Source organism: Tympanuchus pallidicinctus, unplaced genomic scaffold (genome assembly GCF_026119805.1).
Source record: "Tympanuchus pallidicinctus isolate F22 unplaced genomic scaffold, pur_lepc_1.0 scaffold12, whole genome shotgun sequence".
NCBI classification, from domain to species: Eukaryota; Metazoa; Chordata; class Aves; order Galliformes; family Phasianidae; genus Tympanuchus; species Tympanuchus pallidicinctus.
In genome coordinates, this window is record NW_026294637.1 from 16,226,819 (window position 1) to 16,254,737 (window position 27,919).

The following is a 27,919-nucleotide window of genomic DNA, read 5'->3' on the forward strand; positions in this document are numbered from 1 at the left end:
GGCGGAGAGGCGGGGCCGCGTTCCGTCTCCTCGCGCCGCCTCGGCCGCCCCCTCCGGCTGCGGCGCCCGAGCGAAGATGGCGAAGACGTACGACTATCTGTTTAAGCTGCTGCTGATCGGGGACTCGGGCGTGGGCAAGACCTGCCTGCTCTTCCGCTTCAGCGAGGACGCCTTCAACACCACCTTCATCTCCACCATCGGTAAGGGGTCGAGCGGCTCCTCGGGGCCCCGCGGGCGGGAGGCGAGGAGGGAGGGGCGCGAGGGGCCGCCGGGGCAGGGCCTGAGCGGCAGCCTTGGGGCCGTTAGGGCCGGAGGGGCTCCGCGCTGAGGAACCGCCGCCCCGGGGCCCGGCCCGGCCCTGCCCTGCCCCGCCCCGCTCTGCTCTGCCCGCCGCTCCGTGCCCGGCGCCGCGCGGTTCCCCCGGCCGTGAGGGGCGGCCGCGCCCCGCCGCTCTGCGCCCCGGTGCTCTGTGCGCGGGCCGCGGCCGCATCAACAGTTGGCCCGGGGCTCGGGCGCATCGTTCCGGCCCCGGCTGGGGCGGGGGGGGGGAGGGGGAGGTTGCGGTCCGTGGGAAGCGCGGCCCGGGGACAGAACGCGGCGCCGCGGTAACGGATCGCAGAGCGAGCGGGCTGTGAGCCGTTGTGTCGCTGCGGAGCGTTTGGGGCTTGTGTGCGAGTTTCCAGAACGTGGAAGAAGGCCCCGAATGCCGGAGCGTGCAGAGGCAGCTCCCTGCCAAAAACTGAAGCTCGGCCGATCCGCTTTGGTGAGGTGTCAGGCGCTGCCACTTTTAAAGGACTTCTTGCTCAAACGATCGTAAGAGGAATTTTAAAGTTTCTCTCGGAGATAATGCTGCATTGCGATCTCAGATGGAGCTCAAGAGTTGTGCTGACCTGCTCGTAGCTGGGATTGCTTTTGGGAATAAAACCGAGCTTCCTCTTCTGGGAAGGAAGAGGTGAATTGCAGCAGAGTGTGTGAGTTCAGCACTGCGATGCTGCTGCAATTGAAGAGTAACACTGAGATAAGGAGTGAACTCTTCTTGCGGTAAGGAAATGGAGGCACCGAGCTGAAGCAACACGTGGCTTCTTGTTTCTCCCTGCCTGTTCTTTGCAGCCCTGTTCAGCCCTGTTCCATAACAGCAGCTAGCAGAAATTGAGCAGCAGCTTACCTAGAAAGGCACTTGGCTCTGTGTTGTAGATGTGAAGTCTTAAGCCTTATTAAGTACTGTGCAGGATTCCAAAAAAGCCTACGGCAGTGTCATACTTCTCGTACATGGGAAGAGATGGCTGACAGAAATGGTGTCCTCCATGCATCTTGGTGGCTCTTCAGCTGCTTTGCTTTTTGGCATGGTTCTTTTTCTGTCTCCCTGATTCACCTCAATGTCTCAAGGACTGCAGGTATGATTCTTTGTTTCCTAACTTAGTTATGTAGGGTCTGTTCTCTTCTTCCTGAGTGTTTGCTTTTACGAGGGTCCTGTTATTAGCAATAATTTATGAAAGTTGGAAATTGAGATGTACTTTTGGTTCCACAGGTGCTAAATGTCATTTCATTTCAGTTGCATTTTCCTGTTCGTACTGTTTGCTGTCCTGTTGTTTTTTAGCAAAGCACTTACCAGGAGGAGAGTTGGCAATGCAGAAAATAGGGAAACTGTTCATACAAAGTCCTTGCATGCTTAAATAGAAGTATTCTTTTTTTTTTCTTTTTTTTTCTTTTTTTTCTTTTTCCTTCTGTATTCCTCATGGGTAGCCTGTATCACTTTTGGTTCAGTCACGTAGATCTGATCTGTGTGTTCTCACAGGTGCTTTTTCTTTATCCAGAAGGGGGGCAGTGAGTTCGTGCTGGCTGGTCAGAGCCACTCGGTTTTAGCGTCACGGCTGATAACATCTGATGTGCTTCAGGGAAATCTGTAACGGTTCTGAGTTTATTCCTTGGTGGATAGAGCACAGGCTGCTGTGGTGTGGAGGGAGCTGCGGAGAGGGGATGCTCCTGCTGGTTGAAACTGAGGTCCCCAGATCAGCGTTCAGAACTAAGTACACTGCTTCTCACTGTGATGGAAGCCACCAGGGTTTGTAGCTTCTCCAAAAAGTGGATGGGGCTTCCTGTGAGATACACGTTCAGCTCACAATGATTTTGATGAGTACGCACTGTATTGTGTGCTCTCAGAGGTGCCCTCCTTCCTTTCCTGACCCTTGTTGCTCCTGACAGGGCCGGAGTTCCTTTAACTTTGGAGGTCTGAGAAGGCAGCACATGCGTGAGGTGTTTTGGATCTGCCTTCCACCTCAGCACTGTCTGTGAGAGGTGGGGCAGTCAGAGGCTTCTCTTAACTGTGTGGTGTTCAACTTGTGGTTGTCTTCTGTCTTGTATTGTGCCGAAGCAGTGCTATGATGGAAGGGCCTGCAAAACATCTAAGCACCAAATGTCTTTGAAATGTATTTGTTCTTATTGTTGTTTACTAGCTTCAGTTACAAGAGCAACGGAAACTTCTTTCACTGAGAAAAATGGAAATGCTGTTTTACTTGGAATATTTGAATAACTTAGGCTCAGTGTTTGTTACAGAGATGAACTGTAGTTACTCTGTTTTTGCTTGGCATGCTTGTGTTGTTGTTCTGAACAGCATGTTTTGCCGATTCTCTTCTCTTCTGCAGTCATGCAAAGCAAGCCTTTCAGGCTAAATGCTGGTACATTGCTTGGAGATTTGCAGATGGTCCCCTTGACTTTGCTACTCAGGATTGTTAGTGGTGTAATGAAGGCTGTGTGGTTTCAGACAGTAGGGGCTTCCAGCCTGTGCTCTGTGGCCAATCATTGCATGAGGAGTAGGATATGAATGCAGCACACGTATATTTACTGTAATATATTGGTCCTTTTTGTTTTTGAAGTGCCTCATGGCTCGAGATTGTCTCCTTGTCTTGGGGTAACTGAACTGGTTAGCAGATTGTGCCGTCAGTATGAGAAGTGAGCCACTGGTCTCTTTCTCAGGTGATGCTTTGTGTTACTCCACACTGCTGGGGCTTTGCCTGTGGTCAGCAGCTTTGCGTATTTTCACACAGGGCTTTGTAGCTCTGTTTGGAAACCCTCTAAAAGAATTGACAAGTCGTAAGGATGCTGTGCTCCCTGTGAGGATCAGCATCTCGTCGTTAACATGGGATGAAACCTTCTCCCCTGGAAACATGTTATGTAAGGCTGTGTTATTTAGTTTGCTTCCTGAGTGGAAACTTCTGCTTTCGCACAGTTCTGCATGGAAAATAAAGAGCAGTTGTCAGCTATTTTTCGTACTTGAACACCACCTAAAGCAAAACTTTATCTTGGAGTATCTGGCATGAATTTTGTTAGTATTTTCAGTGTGGTGCATGCGAAGAAGGAGCGTTAATTTAGAAGTCTCTGCGTATCCCAACTTGCTGTTTAAGGAGTGCTGGCTGGTAAAACTGGATTGGGTTTATCATTCCAAATAATAAGGTCTATTCTTTGTGTCTCTTTCAACTTGTTGTTTAAGCTGTTTTCTCTGGGAGTGAAGTATCTCTTAGCTGATAGCTTTTCTGACTTTGTACAAGGGGTTGCTGACTGAAACAAGACGCTGTGCTTACTCTTTAATCCAAGATGATATCAGCATTTGGCAGGAAGTTGCCCGTAGGAGATGTTTCAACTCTCAGCGCACTGACTTGTTGGTTTTACAGAAGTGACTTTTCCATGGCCTTCATCTTGCAAAATAGGACAGGGCTCCAGCAGCTGAGCACGTGTGTGCTGACCTTATAACACTTCGATGGAAATCCTCTGAACAAGCAGAATTATCAACTTCCCTTTTGCAGTGAAATCTCTGTACCATGCAGTGGAAATTGTTGTAGCATGCTCAAGTCAAACTGTGCCTCTTTGAATATTTCTGCTCTGCCCTGCAGATAATGTATGATAGACAAAGAGGGCGGTGCTGGATTATTATAATTATTCTTGTGGTGATGATTGCCTTCCTCCCCCTCTTTGGTACCCGCTGTTCTCATTCATTTGGTTCTCATTCATTTTCCTGGACTTCTTCAGATGGTGGGAGTGCAGAAGAAAACATGATGATAGATCATCAAAGAGAAGTCAGGGAGGAGCTGTAGGTGGCACTTCATTAGTGGTAGTTATAATTAGGGAATTGTAAGGGAGATTGTGGAGTGAGACTAGTGTCAGTGACTCGAGTGGTGCTGCAGTGTAGATGGAACTGCGTGTGCAAGTCTTGCAGTGCTTGGGACTGTGTGAGGAGGTCAGAGCCTGCAGTGGAGTGCAGGCAAGCAGCAGTTTGGAGGCAAATCTGAATCTGGAAGCATGGCTTGGTTTGCAGAGTACAGTGATGGTGATCTGCGAGATGTTTCCATGATAATCAGAAGCTCTGCAGTTGGAGACAGCTGAGGTTGAAAACATTCCAGTTAGCGTCTCCTCTGACTGTACATCTGATAGCTGCTAACAAGTCAGCTTAGACTTTGGCTTTCATCTGCTGATGAGATTGTGCCACTCTTTCATATTCTGCAGAGCACCAGTACGAGAGGAATTGCTTGGTTTTTATTAAAAACACTTCTTCAGCTTTCTTGCTTCGTGTTACTGTGAAGCAGTGTGACAGATGTCTTAACTGTTTTATGCCTCTACTTAATTGGCAGATGGAGCTGTCTCTTGGTTATGTGTTGTCTGGTTATTTGAGTGGCAGCAGGGCAGCTCAGAGCTGCTTTGTGGCGTGGTTTGAACGTGGAGTTAAGAATACAGACCAGCATTGAACAAGTGTAGGGAACTTGTGTCTTTTGGTTGGTGCAGGCTTTGAGAGAAGTGCTGAGGGCTCAGAGCTTTTCTTTGGGATTTTTTTTAGTGCATCTGCATTAGGGCATCCTTTTAGAAGGATGTCTTGTCCTGACCTCTTCCCAAATTTAACTGGAATTCATAATAGGTGATGAAGAGTACATGCAGTATTTATCATGAAGCTTTATTTCATGTGCTAGGATTTAATTGCTAACAGATACCTGATTTCCACTGATACCATTGTTGATCTTACTACATTGTGGTAGCTTGAATACCCCATCAAAGTGACCGTAGATCAGTACAATGAATCTGTTCCTTTCCTAATGTGAACAAACTGAATAACTTGCATGTGCTCGCACTGCTTAAAGCTTTTGTACAAGCAGGGTTGCTCCAGAGGCGTTGAGTTGCATGCGAGTTGGAACTCAAGCTAGCAACTTCCTGTTCCAGCTGCGTGTTTGCTTTGTACCTCTAAAGCTTTTCACCAACAGTTGTAACTGGTGTCAGTTTAATCTTGTGGTTTACAGCGAGCTTTCCTCCGAAATGAGGCTATGACACCTCATTAAAGGCAGCCGAAGTCGTGTGTGTCGTAGAGGACTTCTGCTCAGGGAGAGCAAGCAGTTGAACAAGTTTAAGGTGATTTATCCTAGTTTTGTTCTATTCTACAAACCTGCTTTGGGCACCACAGAATAAAACCGATGGAGAACGTTGGTTGTGTTCTCGTGTATGTGGCAGTGTTGTAAGAACGTGCAGAGCAGGTAGAGCACTGGGGCTGGGCACCAAGTCTTGCTTCTTGGGAGATGCAGCTTGAACTCAGAAAATGGGTGAAATCAAGCTGACCACCAGCCTGGGAGTACATACACTGCCACCAGCTGCTGTGCTCACTGTGCAAAATCTTCCTTTCTTTCATCTGCCAGAGAGAAAGAGCTCTTCTTTACTGACACAGTTTGTTGTCTGTATGCTGAGACGTCTGATGGGATGAAAGACGAAGGCATCTGTGTCCAGGCAAGGGTGGAAGAAAGCAGAAAGTCACAGTAACCACTGGCTGGAAAACTTTTCTGGCTTAGCAGAAGTACTGTGAACATCCAATATAGGAAAAGAAGGTGAAGTGGCCATTAACAGAACCTTGAATAAATGAAAAGCAAACATCAAAAATATGAGCATGGCCCTGATTAGTAAGTTACGTGGTTTTGCTTGGTGGTTTAGGTAGTAAGAGTCTTTCAAATAAGGCTTATTTTCTTATTCATATAGGCAGTTAAATAAAGCAGCCCTTCTTCCCCCATGTCCTTCACTTCCCTAACAGAAAAATCCCCGTGCACTTACTCCCACATGAAAACATGAGTTTAAAAAAGCCTCTTTTGAGAATGATATTTCAAAATCTGTTAAGAGAGCCATCTTCAAAAATAAGTTCTGTAACTTTAAACTTTCTGCTTAGCCTTTTGCCTCTCTGTGCGTTGCTTTGTTAGGAACTTCATGTGCTCTCTTCTAAAACATGGCCGTATTTCAGACTTTGAGTAAAAGTCCTTTACTGGATAGTCAGTCTTAAGGAATGTATTTCTTACTGAATGAGACACTTTCATCTTTGCACATAACCAAGGTCTTTTCGGCCAGAGCATCGGTAACAAAGCTGTGAACTGAATGCTTCCCCCACTTCTCCCTCTGTTTATCTCTGTGTGTTGCTGGTAATTCCCACGTGAGATGTATTTTTTGTCCTGGAGACCTTAGAGATCTGGAGAGTGTGGCAAGTTTCTGTTCTGTGAAGTAAGTATTATCCATTTAATTCACGAGCGGGCTATTCCTGGCGTATTGCTCACCTTCCCAAATTGCTTTTTACTGTATAGCACTGATTTGTAATTTGTACTGACTGCCTACCATTATCCAGTTCATCTCTCCTCTGGTCTCTGATTGCATCTCGATAACCCTCAGTCTCTCAAGGGGGTGCTGGGCAGGATGGGTATTGGTTACAGCAGTATGAAGCTGTAGATTGACTGTTCTCATCAGCTCTTATGTCTCAGGCCTGCAGCTGGCAGGGTCTGTGTGAGCACTGTGGTGTGAGCTGCAGGGATGGGAGGTGCACAGGGCACTGTTTGTGCACTGTAAGGGTTTCTTAAGTGATAATGACTTGCTTCTTTACATCCTGAATTCTGCAACACTGCATGGTAGTTTTTCTCCTGGCAGCTCCTTTAATTGTAAGTATGCAGCAGTATGGTCCCAGCAGTCGTTATTTCTTCCTTCTGAGTAACGAGGTCAGAACAGATGTTCAGACTGATTGGGAGCCCTTCAACTTCAGGAGGCTTTTTTGAAAAAGGAATAGCATCTCAGTTCCCGACTGCACAGTCATGTAGTTCCACCTGGACCTGAAGTTAGTGAACCAAAGCAAACCTCATCTTTCCTGGCTGTTCTCACCATCGCAACTGAAACAGCCCATCAGTAATGAGCAGTGACCTCTAAATCACAGTGGCAAGGCTAGCATTGATCATGTAAGATTTTCTTCAATAAGTTTTTATTCCAGTCTCTTTGATGCTTAAGATACCAATTTTTGGATGAAACAAGCACTTCTTGCTGATAGATAATTAGTTCAGAGTAGCCTTGGTTCAAAGTTTTCTGCATCTACCTGCGTACCCGCTGCTCGGGTGATAGCATTGGTGAGGTCCGTGCAGGCATACCTGGGAGCTACCTGCCAGCTGCCTTTTGGTCCTGTGAGCTCAGGGCTTTCATTTCCTGGTTGGCCCCATGGAATCTGTGGGCTCCTGCTCGTGGATGAGCTGTGGCTGTGCCAACTTTTTCTCTAAGGTATGCCATCAGATGATGATAGGCTGAATTACGGAATTCACTCAAATGAAAACTGACCTGACCCACAGAGGGAAGTGCTCAGTCATCACTGCTGGATGGCAGCACCTGCCGTAGCTTTGGCTGCCTGTAAGGCTGTGGTCGCAGATCACGTCTTGTGGGGAGGGTTTAAATATTTGCTGCTCCCAGTTGCGTGTTGACTGGAAAGAAATATGTTCTCAAAGCAGCTCAGTTAGTGAATTCCCCTTAGCCAGTCTATAAATAATCCTTAAAATAAACAAAATTTGCTGTCTGTATCGTAAGGCAGCTTCAATCTGTGTCATTTTAGATAAAGCCAAGTTACTACCAAGTGCGGTTTATTTTCCATTGCATGAGTAACAGATGGGGGCTAGGTTTGATACACCTCCACAGACCCAGCCCTGGGAAGTTGTGGAGGTTTGTAATTATACTCGGAGCAGTAGAAGGAAATTCATTACTGCTGTTACTGAATGTTCCGTAAAGCTGGACCGGGGGATTTTTGGTGTTTAAAATCATGCGATTCAAAGCACTCTGAAAATTCAGAATTGTGAGAAGTTGACCTGCAGACCTTTCAGCATTCACACCAAAGCCACAGTGGCAGCTGAGCCCATAGGAGCTCTGCTGCAGCGCTGGCTGCGGGCCACCGGGCTTCCTTCTCACTGTGACAGTCAGTGCACACCATGGGCTGCTGAGCTGTCCCAGCGTGTACCAGGTCTGATTCCATTAATTGCCAGTTTTATTCTGAATGTCCTGTTGCTTTTTTTTAATAGCAAGTAATTTGTCTTAAAGGAAGCTGGCTGGGAGCTGTGGTGCAGCCGAGGAGGTCTGTGCTGGAGGAAGCTGCAGTTTGCTGAATTTTACAGAGATTGATTGCATCTTGGTAATAAGTTTTAAGTGCTGGAGAGCAGGAAACCACTGTGTGCTATATGTGTGTGGCACCTACGTTCTTCATTGCCTTGCCTCCTTGTGCCACTTGTATTTGCTTATCAGTGTAGTGGTTAAAGTTTCCTTTATGATCTTTAGTCTATTAATATTTTTAAAGGTGCAAGACACTGCTCTGTTATCTTTGCATAGGAAAACTGTGTGATGTTGTTTGCAGGGGTGAGGGATAAGCTGATGAAAGGCCAGCTAACCCAACACAGCCTGCACTGCCCGTAGTTTGGATGCACTTTCTGTGTTCTCACAGGCTACCCGGAAGGGACTGAGTACAGTTTTGTTCTCTCTAAGTTGTAAAAGAATGAATAAAACTGGTTATGCTTCTGTGTAATTTTAAAATAAATTAATCTTACAACTTTTCAAAAACATATTGACCTTCACCCTGGTGCAGTGCCTGATGTTAATCTGTATTTTCAGTGATGGCAATAAAAAACAACTGCATCTTGAATGAACAAAGTGATAGAAATTGCTGAGATCATCTGAAAATGCAGTGCAGATGTTGTTAGGGACTAAAGCCAGAAGTTCAAGTTCAAAGTGACTAGACTTCGTTCTTCAGCATTATGCTCTATGACGCTGCTATGTTGCAAGTGTTCCCTGCCCTGCTTTTCATAGTCTGATCTTGTTTCTTCCTCGGTCGTTTCCTAGGTTTGCTGGAAATGCCTCAAGAAAGATGGAATGTGAAACCAGCTTTCTGAGGCATCAGTGTACTGGTTGAATCTACAGCAGTAGATAAATGATGGAGCACCATAAAGAGTCTCAGGGTCTTGGGAGGAATGAACAACAAACAAAAAACATAAAGAAAATAACTCATTTGATCCCAAACCTATGAATCCTACTGCTGGGAACAGCCATCCTGCTGGTAGCTATTTCCTACAGCTTCCTACTTTGGATATTTGTGACTTAATTGCTGTTTGTTCACAAGAACCAGAAGCCTGCAGTATTCAACAAGCTGAACGTAAAGTGTGTTGATTTTCAGCCATCTGCCTCTTCTCATTTCCTCTTTCTATTGGTAGGTTTCAAGTCATCATGCTCATTTTGAAGTGGTTTTTAGTTCAGCCTTACTCTGAGCAACTGCAGGAAAAAGTTTCCTTTCCTTTTGTCTGTCTGGAAGAGCTGCATGTTGCATCTTGCCATGAAATTGCAAAATTGTCTTTGTATGCATTGGAAGCAAAAAGAACCAACTCCCACAACTCCACAAATCAGTACAGTGTGATAGGGGGGAGCAGTGCAGTGTAGTTGGAGCAAGCTCAGCTTGAAAGTTGCTGTGTAGATTCCAGTCATTCTGTTGCTGTGTTGCTCAAGAAGGATGAGGGTTTGTACCTTGCCTCCTTTCCTGCCTTGTGATGATCTCACTTTGATTGTGATCAGTGTCCATTGGTGATAAGTGCCATAGCCATTGGAAAAAACCTTCTTTCCCTTTAAAAATTTTGCTTCTTCCACTCTTGCTTCAGGAGAATAAGGTAAGATTTAGATGAGTGGGGGGTTCTTGCTTAAGAGCTTGGGGTTTTAGTTATGTGCAGTTCAAGCAGAATAGTCTTCAGTGTGATAAATGAGATCTGATGGTGTGATGCGTTTTCTGTGTTCTTTGACAGACGGGTGTAAAAATGAGACTTGAGCAAGCAAGCCAGGTATTCATGTTTTTCACTGCTGCTTTGCTAATTCAGGATGTTTAATTGCCTTTTTTCTAAAAATTCCTTTGGCTTATGTATTAAAAACAAAACCTAAACCATTTAAAATACTAGGACATTGAGGACTCATCCTTTTTTTTTTAACATAAATTGCATATTGCTTGGCTAGAGTTGAAGAAATACTGTCCAGTTGTAGGTACGCAGCTACTATATGCAATCAGAGACTGACACTTAATTTGCATCCTGAGAGGTTTAAATTTCATGGTTGATGTCTTACTACAAATACACCCAAGATAAGCTTGTTGTTGTAATTGCACGCACTCTATGGACTTAGTGAAATAGGAAACCTATTAAGTTAACTTGTGTTGAGGTCAACCAGAACTGCCAGCTGATCCACAGCTTTCTCACTGGTGAGGTCCAGCTGCTGCAAACTGCTGTTGAGCTACATGAAGAGTGAAATTAATATACTGGATAACTGTCATACAGAGAAATACTAAGGATTTGGAGTTTTTTAACCGTTTGTATGATTGAAGAACATGACCCTTCCACGGCCTTTGGTTGTGAGCGCAGTAAAGAGTGGAGAAGCCTTTCCCTGCAGCTGGAGCTGCTGTACTGATGTACTGGCTCCAGCCAGAATCCTCTATTTAGGTTTGCTTGTGTTGGAGCACAAGACAAAACCTGTATGTCCAAGCAGTGGTGTGTTGCAGGGAAGTGTTGTGGTGCAGGCCTAGCACTGAAAAACAGACATCCCAGCTCTGACTGGTGAGGGTCTCAGCTGAGGAGAGAACTGGAGTGCCTTGAGGCTGAGCTGCTGCTCCAGAAACCACAGGAGCAAAAGGAACCATTTCAGCCTTGCTGCTCAAGTGGTTGTTCAGTTCTTGCAAGAATTGCATCATACATGTTGATAGCAGAAAAATACTGATACTGAACATGGAGAAGGAACCTCTGAATCTGTGATGTTGTTCAGTCCTGTTGTCACACAGCTGCACTGTAGCTTAACGATGGGTAAAATCTGCCCTGGTGGCTGAAATAAGGAGAGTGTACGTGGGGGCATAGGAAAGAGTGGAGTCATGGTGGCAGAGAGCCCGGTGTGTGGGATGGATGTGACTTCTGGCCTCAGTCACAGGGGGCTTAGGTGAGGCTGGTGTGTGTGTGCATCCAAACCTGTGAGGCACACGGACTTTTTGAGTGCACACATTTCAGTCAGTGTGAATGAGCTGTTGTCAGTTTTCGTGGAAGCTGTGTAAGAAAGTATCGTCATCCTTAGTAAAATGAGATGAGAGGATGCACCCCTGACCTATAGTTGGCAAGGATCTGAAAGCACTAAACCCTCTGCTCCTCTTACCCCCATCCTACAGTGGAAGTATAAACAGTTATAGTCCTAACAAACACAGTTCTCAGCACAGACTTCATCCATGCAAACTGCAAGTCTGCAATTCATTTAATAGACAGTTTTCTACTCCTGTCTAGTACCTGCAGATTCACTAGGTAGAAGTCCTGCTCCCAGACTTTGCCATGTGCCGGCTCTACTTTGGCCATTACAAGTAATTATCCTGTTTGCCCTTGCGTTATAAAAATAAATCAAGGTCTATATCTCCTTAAAAACATCTGGAACGTAATTTCAGATGGGCATCCCAGTGCTGCAGGGCTCTTCCTCCCTTCTGGACAGGAGAGCGTTGCACATTGCATTTTAGAGCTGCAAGTTTTTGATCTTTTGCAATCAAACTTCTGGATTCGCGAATGGCTCTTTTAATCTCTTCAAGTTTTTATATCCCACTGCCTAATTATGTGCAAACAGAGAATTCACCAAGGTAGGAAATTCTGCCAGTAATGACTTTTGAAATGCCGTGGTGGTTCAGGTGTTGAAGTGCCACGAACGCAGCTCGGTAAGCAGAGCAGTGCTCAGGCAGCCACAGGCTGTGCTCAGGGGAAGTGGTAGCACATCTCACCGGGCTCCTGCTCCGAACGTTTGCAGCTCGCCGCTTCCTGTTGCTGAAGCAAAAGAACAAAAGCAGCGCCAGTTTGCAGTTTGCAGCTTCTCGAAAGTCGCAGTCGCGTTTGTTAAACTTGGTTGTCTTGTGGCAGATGTTTATGGATTTCCCCTTTTGCTTTTCTTTTAGCTTCGTCTTTATTCAAGGTGAATTTTGGGGAAGTTCCTACTAGAAAGTTTGATTTCTGAGAAGCTGCTTTTTGTGCACGTCTTGTTTTGGAAATCCTGGTACTGTAAGGGAAATGAGTAACTGCAGGAAAGCAGTCAGCACAGGGCTCCTACCTGCAGTGCAGCCTCGCGCTCAGGATGCCATCTCTGCTGGAGTCTCCTCCTGCTGTGTTTTAGCTCTGGTAGTTTATGGTGAGCACAGAATTATCTTTAGCCATGGTAGCCTCCAAACTGTAATCTTGACAGTCAGATTTCAGGCCCAGGCACACAAAAAGCTTTTAAAATTGCTTTGACTTAGTGTTGTCCACAATACGATCCCCTCTACTGAAAAAGTAAACTGTGCTTCTATAACTTTTGGGGAGAAAATAAAGAGCGAAGATGATTCATTCTCAGATACAAACAGTGAAGTGTGATGTCAGCACATGTTGTACCTGGTTAGAGGGAAAATCTTTATGGCAAGGTAGATACAAAATTCTATTGACAGATGATAGAAACAATGGTAACACCTTCCAAACTTCCCTCGCCTACAAGAAGGGTTTGTGGGGTTGATTTGGTTTGTTTTTTAAGTAGGCACATTCTTAGCTTTGGTGGAATGTAGGTTAATAAAAAGATCCGTTTGTAAATCCATTTGTGAGTCTTGGGAAATTAGGATTGTAGCAATAATCTCAGCATTTTGAATCAATGCAGTTAATTTTGTGCAGTGGTAGAAGTGCTGGTATGATGTGTGTTTCTGCTGATGTGTTCTAAGCATGTAGCACACCAATATTAAGCAGCTGAAACTCAGTGTTTTCAGTCTATTAAAGTATTAATATTGCACGTGAGAGGAAAGAAAGTCAAGAACTTAATGAATGCCTGCATTTCATTGTGTCACTTTGTAGTGTATGAACATAATAATCTCATGGCTTATTTCCAGTGCTTTCTGTTTAAGCTATGGTTAAATTAATAAAGCTAGAGACAGCACTTCCCTGCTGAAGACACTCTTGATAATTGTCATTTAAATTTCAGGTGAGAAATGAGAAAATGAGAAAAAAGAAGAGGGGACCAAAAAAGCATCTTTTACAGCCTGTGACTAACTATAAGTAATTGAGTGAGATCTAGTGAAGGACAAACAGGTTGTCAACTTCACACTGGATGAACCAGGGGAGGGAAGGAAGGTGTGTGGGATTGAAGGATCAGGCGGCCTCCTGTGGGACCTGAGCAGTTGTGGTTTAAGCTATGTTATAGTGAAGGTTTAGATACACTAAAGCTAAAATAGTCTGGTGAAAGCACTGGTCTGTTTGGAGATGTTGTTTAGAATAATAATTATTTTTTTTAAGTTTGTATTTAACAAGTTGTACAAAGGAAATGGAGCGCTTCGTTTTCATTTACCACAAAATTAATGTTTCTCTGGCAGGAATTGACTTTAAGATCAGAACCATAGAATTAGATGGGAAGAAAATCAAACTGCAGATATGGTAAGTACTCCGAAGTAACTTTTCAGTGAGTTCTGAATTATCATTGAGCAGGATTGTGACAGGACAAGGGAAAACTGTTGCAAACTAAAAGAGGGGAGATCTGAATGGGACATAAGAAGCTCTTTACGCTGAGGCGCTGGCACAGGTTGGGTGGATTCCCCATCTCTGAAGATATGCAAGGTCAGGCTGGGTCAGGCTCTGAGCAACCTGATCTTGCTCTGGATGTCCCTGTTCGTGGCAGGGAGTTGGGCTAGATGACCTTTAAAGGTCACTTCCAACTCAAAAGATTCTATGGTTCTGTGATTGTACTGCTGCGTGTTTTCATGTATTTAATTCAGGAATTGTATGCATCAAGCTACCTTTGGTAATACTAGGAAAGGCTGTGTAATGCTGAGGTCGCAGTGCTTGCATAGAAATGCTTGTATGCCACATTAAGGTGCTGCTGTAATCACTGATTGTAAGTATGACAGCTTGGAAGTGAAGATGATGTTGAGGGCTGAAGAAATACAGGCATGTTGCTTCTAGGTGGTATATTCCATAATTAATGAATATCAAAACATTGCTATTCAGTTTTAAAAAGAGCTCTAAGTACAGAAAAGCATGAGGAAAAAAGCATATCTCAATGAAATATCGCTTTTCTTTGGATTTTAGGGATACAGCAGGCCAGGAGAGGTTCCGCACAATCACAACAGCTTACTACAGAGGAGCCATGGTGAGTGCCCTTCATGAAGTTTATGTGCAGCTACTGTAACTGTTGTGCTGTTCTAAAATTGCATCCTGTAAGTCTCCTGCTGGAGAACTGGGTAGTTGTCACTTGTGCTCTGGGGAATGAAGTGTTCTTCTTGTTCTGTTTAGTTTTGTGTTACTTGCTCATACATTGTCTAGTCGTAGTTGTTGTTTTTTTGTGGCAAAACTCAGAGTCTTTTTTTTAATATAGTTACCGTTTGTGTGGATTGCAGAAAGAAGCTAAGTTGCCAAGCTTGAATTAGATGGCTTAATAATGCAATGAACCCTTTTATACATTTGAAATATTTGAAGAATGAGTAGTAAATGACTTTAATTCCAATAATCTCTATTACTGAGTTGATTATTCTCTTCTGTTTTTGCTTACCGTCAGATGAGAACACAGAATCTGCACTAGAAATACAATCACCTGTAACATGAATGGGTTTTTTGCTTCCATTAAGAATGACTTGAAGTCAAATAGCTGTCTTCATGGTTCTTGTTACAACTATGTATAATGGCTCTTAATGCCATGATTTGAGGTACCCTAGATCCATGATTTAAGGTACTGTAGGTCCAGTCATTCTTAATTTAAACTTGCTGCTGGCTAGCTGTGCTGCTACAATGTGTTCCTAGCACCTTCCATGAATGGATCTGTCGGTAGGCTGGCTGTGGGTTCAGGTAACTCCACTGTCAAGGAACACAAATGGCAAAGATGTTGCTTGTGGCTCTGGTTGAGCATTTTTTCACTTAAAAATAGTTTGGCATTGGTCTTCTTCCACTTCCCAGTCCAGGGCTGTTTTCTCTTAGTAGAGTGATTGGGTACACAATGAGAAATGGAGGTAAGCCTGGCAGGCTGTCCTCAATGCAGCTGTTGTGTGGTTTCACAGGCTCTGCAGCTTGTTGAGAGCCTGTGTTAGTTCACATGCATAACTGCCTGAAAGAGCTGAAGCTTTTGTGGGAACACCTGAGGTGATCTTTCTTGAAAGAATCTGCAGACTCACAGGTCACACAGGTTTGTCGTTCTGCTAGAGAGGCTGCTTCTAAACTTGACATCAGCAATCCTGGTTGCTGTTGTAGTAGGGATTGTAAATTATTCCTGACTACAAGCTAGTAATTCAAAGCTTCCTATTAGTAGTGTGCTTCTATGTAGTGTGTTTCTAAATCTAATAGTGCCATGAGATGTTAAATAGTAATATTTTTGGGTAAGCAAATGCATAGTGCTTTGAAAATTATTATTGTTTGTAAGTCCTATGTTAAATTTCTTGTGAGTACAATCGAATGGCAAACATCAGGAGTCAACCAATATTATTAGCTCATCTAACTAGATTTTCTTAATTTTGTTTAGGGAATTATGCTGGTGTATGACATAACAAATGAAAAGTCTTTTGACAACATAAAAAACTGGATAAGAAACATTGAAGAGGTAGGTGCTTTGTAAAAGGAGGCTTTGGAAAATACTACTTAATCATTCTACCTTAAGATTTCACAGGGAAGAATAATGGTAAGATAATAACTTACCTTCACGACAGCAGCCAACGTGTTTATGACCAAGTTAGACTATGCACTGAGCAGAACTGATTACCAGTGTGAAGAATGTTGTCTCCTTCCTGTAGGTGTGGATGGTTGAAAACCAAGGTTTAATAAGTAATAGTGAAGTGTTTCAAAACTGATCTTGCTATGACTTGTGCTGCTCTCTTGCTTTTGGGTTTGTGTGTGGAAAGGCTATGCACCTTGAGATCTCACTCCTTCTTTGCACTGAGATGATGACAGATCTGTCTAATTCCAGTTGCTTTTTTGTTTGTAGAATTAAAGATTTTTATCCTTTTCATTTGGTCTAGCAGAAAGAAAGCTTAACCATTGTGAATTATTTAACAGGACATGCTGTCAATTAGAGTGAGATAATTATGAAGTTAGAGGAGAAGCCCTATCTTTATTGAAGCTGTAGTTAGGTAACAGAATCTGTTTTCTTGTTCTTTGTTTTTTGGTGTTTTTTTTGTATATATGTTGTGTGCCACTGCCCCTCCCCCTAAAAAATAAATCCATAGGCTTTTCTTTAGTATTATTCTTTAAATAAGCAAGTTTATTGTATTAGTGATCAATTTGATCCAATATTGACTGGGCTAGAAATGTGTTCTCACTGAACTTCTCTTTTTATAATTACTTAATCATTTATTAATAATCTATTTTAAAAATGGAAACGTAGTATGTAATGATACCTCAATCCCAATGTAATGTTACACATAATTTGTTATTGTAAGTAGATTGAATGTAGGAATCTTTATTCAAAGCTGTTTCATTATTTCAATATTAGATTGCCTGTTTCAAAAGTCATTACCTTTCTCAGTAATGCCTTGCCATTAGTTATGTTTTAGAAAAGATGATGCCCATCTGTGGCTGGGTTTGACACGAGGAGTTCTTTGAAATCACGGTGCTCTTTGTGTCTAAGAGGTGACATCTTTTGCTCCCTTCAGCATGCCTCTTCAGATGTAGAGCGAATGATCCTGGGTAACAAATGTGACATGAATGAAAAGAGACAAGTCTCCAAAGAAAAGGGGGAGAAGGTAAGCTTAGGCTGACTTTATTCAGAAGCCAGCTTTTCTTAGGATTCTGGCTGTAAGATACTTGCTTTTAGGCACATGTGGAGAGCACATCTCACACCTCTTGTTTTAGAAGTTTTTGATGTAAGATGTTATAAGTTTGGCTTGTTTTTAAAAGTCTGCGTTTGAGTTTGAATAAATTTAAAGTTATCCTTGATGTGAGGGGAAGAATCTAAAGAATGCTCAGCTTTGCTATAGCATGAAGTCTTTTAAGTCTCAATAAAAAGCTATGTATGTAATTTAGTCAGCTCAGTGTGGTGGTTACTGGCCCTTCTAGGTATAGGGTGAGACTAACTAGTTCAGTAAGAACAGAATGCTATGGAATAGAATGCTATTCTATACTAGAATGTAAGAGTACTATGCAATAAACACCACCATGTATCCAGCTGAAATAGTACAATGGTTAGTAACACAACTTAGAGGATGTTTTTAGGTACTTATCTGTTCAACGTGCACATAGCAGTGAAGATTTTAATTCAGTGGTTTTGGGTCTTAAAAGTTCAGTCCTTTGTGAGCAGTTAATCTTTTTGAGGGGTTTGAATTTACATGGAGATGCGGCCCGGTTTAACATTTTTCTGTTTGCCCAGTAACTTTAATGCTTTATTAAAAGAAAAGTAGAAATAAAGCTTCATTTGTTTGCAAAGCCTGCTGCCATCTGCGCCACCTGTTGTATTGAGAACTTATGTGAAATACTCATTTGCAAAGGAACTTTGGAACAGCTGAAAAATTTTGATCTCTCTTTCAGTTAGCAATTGATTATGGAATCAAATTTTTGGAGACAAGTGCAAAATCCAGCATAAATGTGGAAGAGGTAAGAGATCAGTGTTTATGCTTAGGTGTGTGTTGTGAATATTCCTGTGGAGGCATGTTGCATGATTGGTAACTAATGGGCTGACTGACTGGTATGGGACATGAAATCACACCTGGTTCCTGGCTTACCAACCTTGTTCTATTTAGAAAGCTGTTGTAAAACCTAGAGCTTCTTGTTTTCTGGTAATGTCTGGCATTATTTTTAAGTGGATTGTTAACAGAGTGCTATTATTGTAACAGTTGCTTTAAATTTCAATTGCAAGTGCTCTTGGACGGGAAATAGGTAGAATTTTAAACCAAGCTCTGTGGAGGAAATTGCCTTTGAGATTCTTTATTTTCAGAACAACGTGCTGCTGTGCCAAAGAGTCTTCAGGTTACTAGTAAGCATGCTATGAAGATGAGACTGAGGTTTCTGTTGTAAACACGGAACATCAGCATAGACTGTCATAAACTGATGTTAGAGGAGGAAGAAAGCTAAGACTACTCAATCTATAGATCTGCAGTCTGTTTTCTTGCAAACAAATGCCGTGCTGAAAACACCAGCTCCATATTTGCAAGAGCATTAGGAAATAAACTGGGAAGGTAGAGTAGCTCAAATCAAATCTATTTTACCATGAATCACGATTATCATCTCAGGGAGTGTTGTGTGAGGATGTTAACTTCATGAAAAACGTGAGCAAGAAAATAGTATGCTATCAGAAGGCAGATACGTTGAGATTTATTCATTCAGATTGGAGGCGTTGTGCTGCATCGGGAAGAGTGCTGGACCTGATTTTCAGAATCATAATGATTCTTCTGGCAGTCAGTAGAAGTGTGAGTATTAGCAACTAATACTGATGGTGGATAGCAACAGTCTCCTAATACAAGGTACATACCTTTCCATTTCCATCTGGAAGGTACACTTATGTTTCATGGCATGCCCTGCAACTTCATTTTAGCTCTTCTAGGCTATTAAATCAGTTTAATTTAATAGCCAAACTACTTGACTATGAGTACTTCTAAACATTGTTACGTGAATTGCGAAGAAAGAATAAATAGATGCAATCGGTGTAGATACTCAGCAGTTAACCACTTAGTTTCATTTCCACCAGAAGGTGAAACTGGTGGGGAATTGCACACTTGTAATACTGCTGTGATCACAAGTTAGTTAATTTTATTAGCAATGACTTGTTTGCATTAAGTGCTTTTGTCCTTGGATGTATTCAGAGCGCAGTGAGAGAGTAAAGGTTTACAGTTTCTTCAATCTGGAATGTATTTAGAGTGTTGATATGTCCAGGTACTCTGAAATCTTACTTTTTATCAATTTGGGAGAATTGCAGCATGTTTGTGCTGCAGAACTTTCTCTGCTCCTTTGTATGCTCAAATCTGAGATGCTGAGGTTGCCAGAGTGGCCAGAGTGATTTCTTTTATTTTTTGTTAAGGAATGTTGTAAGCAGGAAGAAGGGCTTTAGGCAGCCCAGGAGTGAGAGATTGGAAAGACAGAAAGAAAGCCAGTTTTGATGTGAATTGCCAGGTGTACCAGCCTCAAAACTTTATGTACATTTCCAGTTGCAATGTGCAGTACAGTTTGGCCAAAAAAAAAAAGCCAGTTAATGTGTGTAGCCTTCTATTCAACAGATGTTTTTTGTCCAAGAAGTAGGCAGTTGGGAAAGCTGTTTGCGTGCTTCAAAATTGAGAAAGATAGAAACTAAAACTATTTTTTTTCTTTGAAAGAATGCTCATTGCAGTGTTAAATAAGCAGCTTTTGTTCACTGTGCCTTGCAGCTCAAAGTGCTGTGTAGCCTACAGGATGTTTGCATGTCTGACTACTCCTTATACATCTTTTAATGTCTCTGTTGACTGATTCCTCTTTTCTTATTTTTCACCAGGCTTTTTTCACACTTGCACGGGACATTATGACAAAGCTCAACAGAAAAATGGTTTGTATTTCCAGTGGCATACAAAGTAGATACACTGAAATTACTGTCAAAATAACTGGCTTGCTAGTAGTAGCCCTGTCCAAAAGTTTCTAGTGATTGCAGTGGGTTCTATATCAAGTTTGAGTGAACAGGTAGGGGGAAAACGGGGAGTGGGGAAGAGCATTGAGCTCAGCGATGCTAGGAGAAACTGTGCTGCAGAGCTGCTGCTGAAACACACACTGTAGTTCTTAGCATGTTGTTCTTCAACTAACATCCTAGGGAATCAAGTGAGCATCCAGCACAGAGCTGCTAGGACAGTTCATCCAGTAGGGAGCTTAAGAGCACAAGATCCATAGGAAAGGTTTAATGACCTGGGCTTTCTTAGCATGTTGAAGGGAAGGCTGTCTGCAGCTATCTGAGGAGCATTTTACAAAGGTTGTCGTGACTTTCCTTGCTGGTGCCAGCTGATATAACAGTGACCACAAACTGGTGCTTGGGAGCTTCATCTTGGGCACTGGGGGAGATGGAAATCATCATGAGGGTTTCGTGGCTCTGGAATAGGTTCTGAATAGGGCTATGGGCCTGTTTTTGAAAGTTTCCAAAATTCATGTAGGCAAATCTGTAGTTGGCCTGATCAAATGTTAGTCACAGTGCTGCCTCGAGTGAGGGGCAGGAGCAGATGATCTGATCAGTGACCTTTTCAACCAGTGTTTCTGTGACATAATCATAATCCTTAATTCTTTCTTAAGTCATAAGATAACATGCAGCTTTGATGTAGTGAGGCAGTTCTTAGTTGCTCATTGCTCTGTATCTGGAAAGCATTGTTGCTCTTACAGTTAGTGTTTCATTTACTCTGAAGGGTAATAGCAGACTATATTTACCTAATTTACCTGTCACAGAAGAGAGCAAGATTCAGTAGGTGCCGTATTTGATTGCTAATTTCTTAGGCTGATTTGCAGTCACTTAGATATACAAATTCATTAATGCTATCACTGCCATTACCAGTGAACAAGGATTCAGTGATGCAAATTCCATTAAGCAAAAGCAGTTTATTTTCTGTTAAAGGAGCAGTGGATTTCACAGCTATGCTGTAAACTAGCACAGATGCTAGAACTCAAGCTGATCTTAAGTGTATGCATCTTCTCTGTTTCAAAGCAGTTACTTGAACACAAATGCGCATTGGCCTGAAATTGTTCTTTATTTTCTGTGAACGTTACCACTGAGCAGCCTGAAACTGGTGTGTTCTTTGTCCCTGTGGCACTGTGATCCTTACTTCATTGAATGTCAAATTCTGTAGTCGCTCCCTGAGCTAATACTTGAGATTTGGACCATTGGACAAATGTTTCTTTTAAAGATAAGCAGCTCTACGAAGTGATTAACAGAGCCTGGATAACTGAGAAGCTCAGGCTGTAACAGACCATTCCTCCAGTTACCATTTTGCAAGAGGGAGATGTAGTGGGGAAATCAGTAAAGCTACAATGGGTTTTAATTGACGTTGCATTTCATGACGTTGATAATCTTTTCTTTTTCAGAATGACAGCAGTTCATCGGGGGCAGGTGGGCCGGTAAAAATAACAGAAAATCGATCTAAGAAGAGCAGCTTCTTTCGATGCACGCTACTTTGATGAACTTTTAACAATAGACTGCAGCACACTTAGAACCTTTCCTGCTTCTTTGAAAGCACAGGGTCACAAAGCCTCAGAAATAATACCACCAAGCTGCTGCTGAGAGCTCCATTGAACGTAGACTGCGATACACAAAATATCAAGTGGATTTTGCTCACTAAGCCTATTGTTCTGTCAGGCTCCTCTTTCTCAAATATGGAAGCTATGAAGTGGAGACACAAATGCAAGAGTTAACTTGTTTTCCTTTTTTACTTTCTGTTTTATTGCCTGTTGCAAAGCTGCTATGTTTCTTTTAACTTTGCACATCCATATTAGCCTCTTACTGCCTGTTACAGCACAATCTTACATTCGTATTTGCACAGTTTCACTTGTAAGTAAGATTCTTAACAGATTTGTGCAGATTTTTCCTTTCTTTTTTTAAACAAATTTATTTTAAAGCAGAACAGCCGGAGGACAGATGAAGTCACTTCCATTATTTTCTTTGCTGTGTACTTATGGCCGTGACTGCATTGTGGGTGTTGACACCATAGTGATGAGAATTACTCTAACAATTGACATTTAACAATTTGTGTGAGTTCTGTCTCATAGATGCACAAATCTGTTCATGCAGAAGCAATGGCTTTTATTCTGAATGTAGTATGTTGCTTTTCTTTCTTTACCAGATATAGAAAAGTTGTGTTCTGAATTGCCAGTCACTGTCTGATTTCACAGATGCACCTTTTGGTAATTTTAATAAACGCTGTGTCTTTCCTCACTTAACTCCCATTTGTTAGCTCAAACTGTCTGCACCTTTTCTTTGTTTTTATGAGGAAATACACTCTGGAGTTGAGATCATCACAAATTGGCCTCGTTGCTCTCACTTAAGTGGCTTGTGGAATCTGAACGCATGAGTTTTGAGTAACCACTCTGTGGATTCACTTGCTCAGAATGACTGCTCTAACGGTGACTTTGATTTCTATTTTAATGATAAAGATGGTCTGTTAATGTCTGTAAGCATCAGCCCTTGTCAAAAAGGTGTCCAAAATTTAGCTTCCTGTCTGGTTGCTGAAGTTCATCAAGCTCTGGCACTGCATAAAGGGTCACATTCGGGCTGGAACGTAATATTGGTTATGCAGTTAATGATGAATGTATGAAAGCCTTGTTGGTCTGCTCAAGCAGTACGACTTTTTTTTTTCATTAAAAACTGGTACAGTGACCTAGACTGTTAGAAGCAGAGTTGAAACTTAGTTGCCTTTTTTACTCAACTGAGCATTGTATAACATAGTCTGTGTTCCTACTACTTTTTTTAATTGTCTACTAAATTTTTTCCTGGATGAGCAAGTAAAATAGGTGCTCTAGTTCTGTTGATGTGCCAAACTTGGACCATTGTAAGCTTTAATTACAAGTTTGTGTCCAGCATGTTTGTTATTAGGGGATAGGTGCATTCTGTCATTGTCAAAGTAATGTCTCTGACTTGCTTGCTTTTGCTTCACAATGTTGTCAAGTTGCAAACAGTGAATTGGTTGTTACTGCAGATAACTGCTTCATTCGTGGTGTCCGGTACTGAATTTGTCATCTTGGATCTGTTGTAAATACTTTGAAAGTGAACAGGCCAATAGCATTAGATGCAAAAGGACCTTTGATTTGAAAAGATCTAACAGTAGTAGCTGGTTCTATAAAGACTGAAGTGTTATCAACCTGTCCCCGCTTGTAGCTTAATAGAAATAGTTACTGTAATTAGGTGGTGAATCTCATAATCTTCTGTTGCTGCACTTAAAAATCGTAATGGCAACAAAGGTTTAGTGGAAAGTCAAAGCATCCCTAACTGCTCGGTTGTCTACCCTTGATGTTGTTCTTGGACAGGCTGAAGCAGTTATGTTTTCTGTATGTTTTTTCTTTTTCTTCTTTCAGAAATTAAAAAAAAAAGTGCTTCTGTACAGAAAGTGTTGTGACACCAATTATGAATGTTGTTGATTTTCAGTAATTTACCTCCGACTTACTTGGTGTCGTAATACTTTGATTTTTATCTCAGGGGTTGTCTGCAAACCAAAACTGACATGTTCTGTGTTTGGCACCGTTTACAGAATGCTTTGTGTTGTTTTTCCTGTCTTCGCTGTGTGGTTAAGTGTACACTCAATAGTAGTCTCCATGAACTTCCCTTTGAAAGAGCCTGTAAGTAGGAGAGTCTATGAAGTGCTTCTTGAAGCAGCAGTGAATTGGGGTATCTGCTCTGTATTTGGGGGAGGGGGGGAGGGGGGAAACTTGCTATTTTCTTACATTTAGCTGTGCTAAACTGTACATAAATGTGAGGTAAGACCATAGGAAATTCACTTTATGCATGATAAAATGATGCAGTAAATATTTCACTTTGCTTAATGTTCATGTAAAGTTCATCTTTTTCTATTTGTAGAAGAATTTAGTGCAATTTTGTTGTCCCCTGCTGAAACTGAAGAATTCTAATTTCATGTGGTCTTATGGATAAGGTAAAATGCAGATTTCTCTCTGTTTTGCCCCCACCCCTGTTCTCCAGCAGTATTAAATGGCTGAGTGGCTGCACTTTGTCAGTGTGCTAACTTCTGGTCAGTATAGACCTTTCTGTCTACAGTCTGCCTTGTCAGACATAGGAAGCTGTGCTGTATCTTCGTGTGCAAATCAGCTGTATGTTTTACTGGGAACTTCTTGGCTATGTTTTGCTTTAGACAAGTGGGTGACGATAAATGACGTGTTCTGCCTAGGCATCAGATGCTGGGTACTGCAGGCTTTTCTAATACCAGTATGATTGTTCTGTGCAGCCTCTGTTGCTACTTTGCTCAAATCTATATAACCTGAATTTTGAAGGACTCAACTATACCTCAGCCAACTAGTTAGTATTCTCATGTTCATTAGTACGAAAGTCTCAGAACTATTCATTAAGCAGCAAATGTATTTCTGTTTTGCTCCAGAGGTTGCCATTAAGCTTTTAGGAGAAGCAGATGTTTCTGGTGGATTTTAATGGAATAAAACCACTGCTTGTGCTGTTGAGGTTTTTTGAAATATTTCTCTGCCCTGTGTCTGTGTACTGCATCTTGACCAATATTTTTCTAAGTGGTTTAAAAAGAAATGTGGTCTCAGTGCGTTGCAGTTTTAGCTTCCAGTCCGTGCTCAGCAAAACAGGCACAAGTTGTTTTTGTTGAGTGTATCTGGAATATTTGATTTACTTACTGTCTTACTGGAAGTTGTAGTATTATTAAAGCTTAAACCACTCGAAACATAGCTAACTTTTCTATTTGGAGGACAGACTTAAAGATACTGGTTGAATTTTCAGACCTGTAGTTGTGGTTTTTCTTTTTTGTTTTCTTTTGTGCCCTTTTTTACATAAACTATTTCCACTGTAAGTACGTTCCCCTTTCTAGTCCGCTGAAGCCATTTAAAAGGCACAGTCATTTTCACAAGTGAAAAAAGGATTCTTGAACATACATATTGCATTAAAATATTGTGAATGGACACTGATTTGAAGTACATGAATGATATGTAAAAGTGCATAAGTGTTATTTGTGGAAATGCCCTGTTATTTTGCTATCTGTTAATGTAACTGAGATTTTGCAACGTTAAACTTGTTAAGGATTGGTCTGTAGGTGATGATAAATAGGTCTTTTTCTTCTCCATTCACTGAACTGCTTATAAATTCTTATAAATAAAACTTGTATTTCTCTCTTCCGCAAAAGCAGGATTTCCACTGATTTTTCTTGTTTCTGATGAATTTAAGTATTCTAGTGCATTCCTATGGCCTTACAGATGTTTTTGCAAATAAAACTTCAATTACAGTTATTTTAATGCAATGTAGCTACTAAATTCAGACTAGAGAGTATAGTCCTTGAGGAATTGCTTAATTTTGAAATAGAAGTGTTCTACTGTGTGTGTTTAAGCACATTTTTATCTCTGATCAAAGGTGTAATGTGAAAAGCTCCTGCAGATAAAGTGATCTTGTCATGTGATTAACCTGTAAGCCTAATCATTGTGTATTGATGTGTATAGACAAAAAAAAAATCCCCTCCCAAAAAAACCCACTTTAAATTCTAATGGTTTTATTATTCCATGTGAACTTTTTTTACAATAATATGTCTCAAATAAAAGTTACGTAATGAAAAGAATTTGGAGTATTTTGTATGAAATATTCCACATAGTTGTTAGAAGGTTGGCATTTCCACTGTGTTTTCGATGTCTGTTGTGGGTAGTAGTTCAGCTGACTTGCCCATGTAAAGCTGTAACTTCAGCGATAAACCACAGGTATTCTTGTATGGTTTTGTTTGCACCTAAACTTGTTTGGTCTTCAGACATGTCTGAAATGTCCTTTATTCCTGGAGAGATTGCTTTTTGTAGAAATTAAGTATATTATTCCAGTGACTGTAGGTTTTATAAGGAAGTGTTTTGTCAGTGCATCATGGAAAGGTACAGGTGCTGCTCAGAAGGTACTTGGGAAGTAAAGATAACGTAAGAGACGGTCTCCAGTTTGAGTAAGAGTTATTTAGTCACTTGTTAAGTCGGGGATAACTGACTGTTTTCTTTTTGATTATTATTATTTGTGTGTGTGAAGGGCATGGTCTTACTACTCCTACATAACCTGAGACATAAATATCATCAATATGTTAGGTATTGCTTGCTGAGCCTTATTCACCGCTGCGTGTGGAGAGATTTGACAGAAGTATTTGATTGCTATTGTATTATCAATAGCTTTTGACTTTAAAGTCATGTGGTTTGTAAGTCATGATTGGTTTGATATTAGGGAAGGAAAGAACAGCTGTGTCTGTTCAAGACCAAAGCAGATGAATGGTTGAGACACCCGATTGGGCAACCCAGTGAATTTACAGGAAGTAAATTTACTTCACCATGGATGACAAGTAGCTTCTAAAATTTATGCTTTTTACATGTTCCTGTGGTAAACTGCATTTAGCTGAAATAGTGTTTTGTGTCTTTTTATGTCCCACAAGAGCAATCTGCAGTTAGCTTCTTGTTAATGCCTGTTGTTACTTTGGCATTTGCTTTCTGTACTCAGGCTGCTTCTGGCAGACAAGTTTGCTGCTTTAGGACCAACTGTTTAACCTTATCTTTCAGTTGTCTTCATCTGAATTGGGTACAGATAATTACCAGTACTAAAATTACTTCTGAGAACCTTTTAGTTTAAACAGAAACAAGTGGCATACATCTGCACACCCCAACAGCATTTTAAATTAGCATTCTCCATTTATTAAAAGGAAATAGCAGGTATGCTTAACGCTGCGTGAAACTGGTGGTTTATTACAGTTCTGGATCTGTCTTTTGACTGTGAACCAGGAGTTACTACAAAAGTAGCTCTCGCACGCTTACAGATCCGGCACAATTGGTACTTGTGTAGAACCTGGTTTTATGGTCTGGTAAACTGCCTTTTTTGTGAATAATGCTTTCCAACTTAGTTGACTGGTGGCTCTTTCAGACTTCTTGGGCTGTATCTCGGTCATCAATGTAATGTCAGATCTTAAAATTCCTTTTACGGTTCCTTAGAAAGGGGAGGTTCGGGTTGGACGTTAGGAAAAATTTATTGTCTGAAAGAGTGCTTAGGCACTGGAATGGGCTGCTCAGGGAGGTGCTGGAGTCATCAACCCTGGGGGTGTTCAAGGAACATTGAAATGGACATGGTTGAGTGGGGGAATATGAGTGGTCGGTAGATGGTCGGACTGGATGATCCTGGAGGTCTTTCCAAACCTTGGTCATTCTATGATTATTGTGTTGTCTTCAAAGTGAATGCAAATTCTGTCAGTATTCAGTGATTGTTGAACTCTTCACTCTTACTTATCAAGCATCTTCTGTGAGGAGGCGACAGGAGTGCCTTGCTGCAGCAGTGACTTCTGGCAGCACTGCACAAGAGTGCCTGTGGCACAGCTGCAGCCGCAGGGCCTCAGTGAGGCGGTGGTCTCAGGAGAAGCCCTGAGTGGTGTTAGTGACAGTTGAACTTGTTCCAGAATGGGTTTTGATTCCCTGGGAAAGCTGCCATGGGGTCCCTGATCCCCCAGTGCAGTGGGATGCCTTTGTGGAGCAGCACGGAGCAGGCTGTGCTGCTGGGGACGCCCGGTGTTGTGACGGGCTGAGCACTGCTGCACTGCTGCCTTCCTCATTGGTGGCAGTGCCCAGCACTTCTTTGTGTGCAGACTTCGGTTGGACTGCTGGCACTGTGCTCATCTCTTAAGAGTGTTTAGCCAGTGAATCATCTATGCTGTACTTGTGCTTATGTTAATACATTTCCTTTTTAAAGGAAAAGTTGAACGTTTATCTTCAGTATTGTTTTCAAATCCTTGGGGTTATTCTTTCCTTTTTTTTCTCTTTTTCCATCCAGGCACCACAGCAGCTAACTAGTTCTGGTGTGTTCTAGATGGAGGATGGTGTTATCCCAAGAAGCCTGAGCAAGCTCTGTCCGTGCTTTTCACATCAAAAATGCACCAATGCAACCGAATGCTTTTGGGCCGCTTCACCTGCTGCGTGACGATTGTAAAACCCGCATTTATACTTTGCACAAATAAAATACAAGGAAGAGGCAA

At 42.0% G+C, this 27,919-nt stretch overlaps 1 protein-coding gene across 3 annotated transcripts; it reads left to right on the forward strand.

Annotated features, from left to right (window-relative positions):
* On the forward strand, positions 1-27,919 carry RAB8B (RAB8B, member RAS oncogene family). Of its 3 annotated transcripts, none has more exons than XM_052672054.1 (9): positions 1-200; positions 13,676-13,736; positions 14,388-14,448; positions 15,808-15,885; positions 16,934-17,023; positions 17,805-17,870; positions 19,738-19,788; positions 21,300-21,324; positions 23,782-25,501. In XM_052672054.1, the coding sequence occupies exons 1-9, from the start codon at positions 77-79 to the stop codon at positions 23,829-23,831; spliced, it is 606 nt and encodes a 201-aa protein (XP_052528014.1). In that variant the 5' UTR covers positions 1-76; the 3' UTR covers positions 23,832-25,501. The 3 variants fall into 3 exon arrangements, with proteins under 3 accessions (XP_052528014.1, XP_052528015.1, XP_052528013.1); XM_052672055.1 differs by lacking the exon at positions 23,782-25,501 and adding an exon at positions 27,718-27,919 and having other exon boundaries at positions 2-200; XM_052672053.1 differs by having other exon boundaries at positions 3-200; positions 21,300-25,501.

Bases quoted from the DNA above. Each gene is read 5' to 3' on its own strand.
- RAB8B (XM_052672053.1), top strand. From the start codon at position 77: ATGGCGAAGACGTACGACTATCTGTTTAAGCTGCTGCTGATCGGGGAC. The intron at 201-13,675 runs GTAAGGGGTCGA...TTTCTCTGGCAG, and splicing joins CACCTTCATCTCCACCATCG to GAATTGACTTTAAGATCAGA. The intron at 19,789-21,299 runs GTTTGTATTTCC...TTTCTTTTTCAG, and splicing joins CAAAGCTCAACAGAAAAATG to AATGACAGCAGTTCATCGGG.